Here is a 5,863-nt window from a genome sequence, read left to right as displayed (position 1 = left end):
AAAACATGAGCCTGTGATTATTGCAGTCGACCAATAGAGGGCGACATACAACATGAATGTAGTTTGAGGATGGAACTGCAGAAAGGGCCTTCAGTGTCCACTGTGATGCTTAACGTGGATCAAGTTGAACACTTTATCTGTAATTTAAACACAACTGTTGCTCCCTCCTCCCTCCACAGATCTTCATCTCCGTCAACTGTCTGAGCACCGACTTCTCCTCCTGAAGGGTCTTCCTCTGAACTTGCAGATCGACACCTACAGCAAAAACAACCGCAGCATCAAGCCCATCCACCTGCCAGATCAAAGTCTTCTGTGACAAGCAGTCCCGCAGGAAAGGGGAGGTCGCCGAACTCAACCCCGGCCTGGCGTGTGAGTCACTCAGGAGCACACGCACGAGTATAACATGCACGAGTATCACATGCACGAGTATAACACGCACGACCAAACATGCACGAGCAGAGGACTTCAGCAATACAACTTCATATCATGAAAAAAATACAGAACCTCACCTATAAGAGTTTTTTTGTCCAAAAGTTGCAATTCACATTTAAACTATAAATGGCAATGTGTAATAAGTGGACACTCATTGTAATGAACCCACACATACTACTCAATATGTACCTTATTTACAGCTCCAGCAGGTGCTATTTTCAGCAACAACAAAAAAACCCTGCTCCCTAAAGTTAGCCTACATGCCCGGTGCCAAACAGCAGACCGCTGAATTACTGACTTGTTAGTGAATCTTGACGAGTATTTAGCAGCTAATAAGTCAGATGTTTCCCACCAGGTTACTGGAAAATGAAATAGAGCCAAAAAATCGAGTGAATATTGGATTTAGATGTGCCCAGACACACACCTCAAAAAGACAATGTTGCTGTGTGTGTGTGCTGGATATAAAGTCATACTATGTCATTGCTTTACAGCTTGTGCTGCTGATTGATTGATTTTTACTTTTTACTTGGTAAATGCACAGAAAAGAGCCCATAAGCATTTACAACAACTAGTCATCATCACCGAGGATAAAAACACAATAAAGCTCTCAGGCCTATTTCCATTGTGGTCCTCACCAACATAAAAAACAAAACAAAACAACAAACAACAAACATCAATAAAAACATAAAAACAACACATTAACAGGGAGGCAAATGCATAAAAATATAAAATATAAAGCTGTATAAACATGTAATTATTTTTTAAATTTAAAGCAAGTGCATATGTTTTATAACATAAACATTAGAATAAAAGATAACACAATAAATAAAGCTATTCAGCTAGTTATATAGAAACTAAAAACTAATTAGGTGTCATTATGTAGCCAGCTTCTTAAAGCTCCTTTAAAAACAATCAGAGAAGTGCATGTTTTAACCTCCTTAGTTAGTTTGTTCCACTGAACTGCTGCACTGAACTGTTTTTACCCATATTGGTTTTAAAACGGCAGCGTACGATGTCCGGGAAGCTACCTCGAGTGGAATATTTGTGGGACTCACCCACCATCAAAAAATTATTTAAAATTACTTTAAAAGTAAGTAGCATCTTCATATAGACCGCCCACTTTTCAACTGTCAACCAGTTTACTTTTTTAAAATGCTGAGAATCCAGGTGTGAGCGTGGATGCACCTTAAGAATGACTCTGATTAGTTTGTTTTGTGCAGTCTGTAGTTTGTTCTACAGAAGTTGTGAGAGCCCTGTGTACCAAGAGATGGCAGCATAGTCAAAAAATGACTCTGGACCAGAGTTCCACCAAGCATCTGAAGGGCAGGGCTGTCTAACAAAGTAGCTTTCCTGGCTAGGAATTTTACTCTTTGGTTGATCTTGCCTATCATTTTTAAAGCCATTGCTCCCAAGCGGCCATAACAATATATAAATGTAGATTTTAAGATTTAACGCAACAACGTCACCATCTTCAAGATGATGAACGACCACGAGACCCAGCCTGTCCTTTTCATCCCTGACATCCACTTCTCAACCTTCCAGCGCCACGTGAGTGCCCGGCCACAGAAGCAAAACTCTCGCGTGGACCAACACGTCTTGCTTGTTATTTCTGACCATGAGCGTCTTGGTTTACTACACTTGTGTAACATTCTTGGATGACCCACAAAGTGCTCATCAGCCAGCTGGGTCGAGGTGACATGCTTGCTCGCTAGTTGGCAGGAACAGTGAGTATTGGTTTCACGCTCTGATAGGAGTCCTATGTACTGATGACTCTAATTTACTGCTGGATGAATCATTTACCGGTGGCTCAAAACATACCGGGTGTTTCAGAAGATACGACCTTTGCTGCCAGCTTAATGTGTTTGCGTGCTCGGAGGAAAATAAAGAGGTGGATTTAGAGAAGGAGATGTGTAGATTCCAGATATGTGACTTGTACCGGCCAAGTTATCTTCCTCTGTGACTGGACTCTGAGCTTTGCTTCTTGCAGTCAGGTTGAACACTTCACATGACACTTCCAAAGATGTGTGTGCATGTACACTTTGGTTTTGGGATGTTTTCTTTGACTTGCAGGATGAACTGCTTTATTTGTAGTGAAAATAACTGCAGGAAAAATACATTTCACTGCTTGTTACCTTTGAGTGCCCCCTGCTGGTCACATTGTATGCCAGATTAATTAAGTTTACCTTGCTGCCAGCGAGGCTGAGAGAGGGACAGAAGATTATTTTTGGCGTTGCCGATGACATTGAACCTGACTGAACAGCTATCAGTTTCTGATAAACTCTGGGTTTACTGCGTTCCCTCTCAGAATAGAATTCTATTCGGAGCGACGCCTGCAATCAATACAGTAGCAAAGCAAACAGGCTCCCAAAAAACAGCAGCTTTCTGAGAATTAAAAAAAGACCACGTATGTGTGATTCATCCTTTGCATTATTTTAAAAGATTAAGTGGTTAAAGATTTCATGCATCGAAATTTTCAGTTTACAAAAACATTACTGCAATGTAACTGCACCATAACTGTATTTCTTCTTTATGTATTTGACCTAATTGTAGATTTTAGAGTTATTAAAATCTCATTTTAACCTATTTTAATTGATTCTACAGTATTCAGCTTTTTATTGTGTTTTTAAATGTATTTCTTCACCTTAGGTAAACTTTGAATTGCCACTGTATTTGAAAGGTGCTTTAGAAATAAAACTAGCAGGTTCAGCTATTCATGATATAGGAGTTACTGCAGCAGTTACTTCTTAATGTCGGGTTTTGCCATGAATATTGAGCACCCAATTCTCTGAAATCTATTCGTATGATAGTATCTAAGATACTTTTAGTAATATAAAGTCACCTCTGATACTATAGTTGAGTTAATTTCTCTGTTTCTGTTTCATCTGCAGCCTTTCTCGACAGAAGACGGAGAGGACAGGTGAGTTCGCTGAGGCCCTGATTTCACACTTGCACTTGCTTTTCGAGCAGTTTTGAACCAAGACAACCTTTGACTCCTTCCCATTTAAAGGAATATAGAGTTACATGTTGCTTCTAGGAAATGCCCCAGGGCTTTTTGTGCATACACGTGAGTTTTTTATAGCCTGCTAGCTGGCTGTTAAGTGCATTTAAGCAGTGATTTGTGCATTTGTGTGTCCACTGCAGCTCGGGTATGAAGAGATTACCCTTCAGTGATGATGAGTTTGCTTCGCCCCCAAACAAGATGGCGAGAGGGGAAGAACCAAAGAAAGGTATAACTTGAATGTGTCCCTGGAGACACTCACTCTCTCTCTCTCTCTCTCTCTCAGTCATGTGATTATTTCAGGTCTCTCAAAACACACACACGTGTCCCAGGCCTCCACTGACCCAACAAAATACCACTGATAACTACGTGCACAAACACAAGCAGACAAGTGTGTGCCCTTTACCCTACATCCCATTCATATGCATGCAACAATCTTTCTTCCCAACACAGAAATGTGCAAATAAATACTTATAAAAAGCAAATAAAAACATTTGCTGTAGAAGAGTTTATCATGGACTTTGCCTTGGTCATTTTAAAACCTTTAAAAAAAATCTCAGAAGCTAAAATGATCATTAAGTGCTCTTTGGTCTGTTCACAACTCATGTCACAAATATACAACCATTAGCGTGTGAGGAGAGGTCAAAAGTAGACATGACGTCTGAAGTTGGTGTTTTAGATCTAAGATAAAGCTTGACCCGGCGAAACTCATGGCCAATTTGTCACCAAGTTTAAATCAAACTCCATTCCTAACTAAGTTAAAGATGAAGTGACGTTTCTTTCCATGGCAGCTGTTGTGTTTAGAAAATTGGCGGTCGTGGGATTGGTTTGGAAGGAATGATGTTGACGTTTGACTGAAAGAGAAAACTGGCAATGTGCTGAACAGCACCGGAGCAGCTCCAGACCACAATGAACTGTGGCCTATATACTGTATACTGTAGCATTGATAAACGCCATTCACTTACCATAGTGTGACAAATCTCCTGTGCACATAGTCTTATAGTCATATTTAAAGGCCACAGATATTACAGTCTCTTATGGTTTTTCTATCTTATGGTGCTTTGTCTGTGCCAAGTGCCACTTCTATTGTGTCTGAATGAGGGCCTATAGAGTCTGGCAGTATTTGGTGCATCTTCAAATGTACTAATGGGTTAAACGTGTGTGGGCATCTACTTGAATTTGGCTGTTTTTCCGAAGATGCAGTAAAGCCACATATCCTCAAACCCACACGAATGAATCACGCTAGCAGGCGAGCTGTTCCGACCGACGCAAAAAACGTGCCTCACGCCTGCCAGTGACTTTTGTCTGAGGCCAGATTTGGGGATTGTTTTCGTTTCCAACCCATGAACGTGTGCTTTTTCTTTGTCTTTTCACCACACAGTCCTGCTGTACGTGCGCAAAAAGACGGAGGAGGTGTTTGATGCCCTCATGCTGAAGAATCCCACACTGAAAGGCCTGGTGGAAGCTGTAAGTTGGCTGGTTTTCTCACTTTATGTTTCAGTTTCGTAAAAGGCCCAGAATTCTGTGTGTCGACGATGTCAGGTCAAATAAGCTCTGACAGGACACTGACCCAGGAATAATGTATAAACAGAGGCAGGTCTGAATCTACATCAGGGTCGTGCACAGTAATTCTGGGGAACAAAAAGTGGAATTGATGAGCTATTACAGTTCGACCGGGCGTCTGTAAAGGATTAGACAGTTGTTCCATATGAGCTTTTGTGTTTTGTTTTTTTTAACCAGATTTCAGAGAAGTATGAATTACCTCTGGATAAGGTTGGAAAAGTGTACAAGTGCAAGAAAGGGTGAGTATGATTGAGTGCACCACATGTATGCACATATGACAGTGTCGAGCAAACCCTAAAAGAGATCAAACACAACACTCCTTTACATTGTTGATGGTCTATGTTGTAGCGGATTCCTTCCCGCTGTCGGAGGAAACATTTAGTCAACTGAGATGCACCAGAGTCTCAAGCAGGCCATGGCTCGTCCAATTGTAATAAAGAACCTGGCAACTGCGGGCTTCTTTTGGGTTGGACTAAGGAGGCCATTCAGATGGACTTTCATATTCTTCACTACAGCATCATCAAAAGTTTTGTCTGATGCGATTACAACCCCCAACAACTTTTTTTCAGAGCCAAATTCCTTTTCAAGTTATTTGATCATGGCCTTGTTGATTTTTTTCATGCAGTGTTCCATTTCTTCGACAGGATATCCAAAGTTGTTGATTTCATTCTGCATCGTGTCTGATAGCCGTTGGACCATGGCGTTGATGTCTGTCTCTAGCACGGACCTTCTGGTTTTCTGATCTGGTTTTTTGACAAGCTTCTTGACCAGAGCAGTGATGACGTTGTTGATGGTCTCTGTTGTAGGGAGTGAGGTGTCAGTTGTCACTGCTACAAGGCCCTGACAATTGATGGTGTTCTCCCACCTCCT

General features: G+C 41.2%; 1 protein-coding gene across 1 annotated transcript; it reads left to right on the top strand.

Moving 5' to 3' along the window:
* The first annotated feature begins 1,763 nt into the window (after nucleotides 1-1,763).
* LOC311016434 (grainyhead-like protein 1 homolog) lies at nucleotides 1,764-5,306 on the top strand. Its single transcript, XM_084014106.1, has 5 exons — nucleotides 1,764-1,980; nucleotides 3,321-3,349; nucleotides 3,574-3,659; nucleotides 4,812-4,897; nucleotides 5,171-5,306. The coding sequence occupies exons 1-5, from the start codon at nucleotides 1,909-1,911 to the stop codon at nucleotides 5,234-5,236; spliced, it is 339 nt and encodes a 112-aa protein (XP_083870232.1). The 5' UTR covers nucleotides 1,764-1,908; the 3' UTR covers nucleotides 5,237-5,306.
* The last annotated feature ends 557 nt before the right edge of the window (nucleotides 5,307-5,863 follow it).

Source organism: Eutrigla gurnardus (genome assembly GCF_963514095.1).
Source record: "Eutrigla gurnardus genome assembly, chromosome: 7".
Lineage (NCBI taxonomy): Eukaryota > Metazoa > Chordata > Actinopteri > Perciformes > Triglidae > Eutrigla > Eutrigla gurnardus.
The sequence above is the reverse complement of the archived record's forward strand: the minus strand, read 5'-3'. Positions and strand labels throughout refer to the sequence as shown.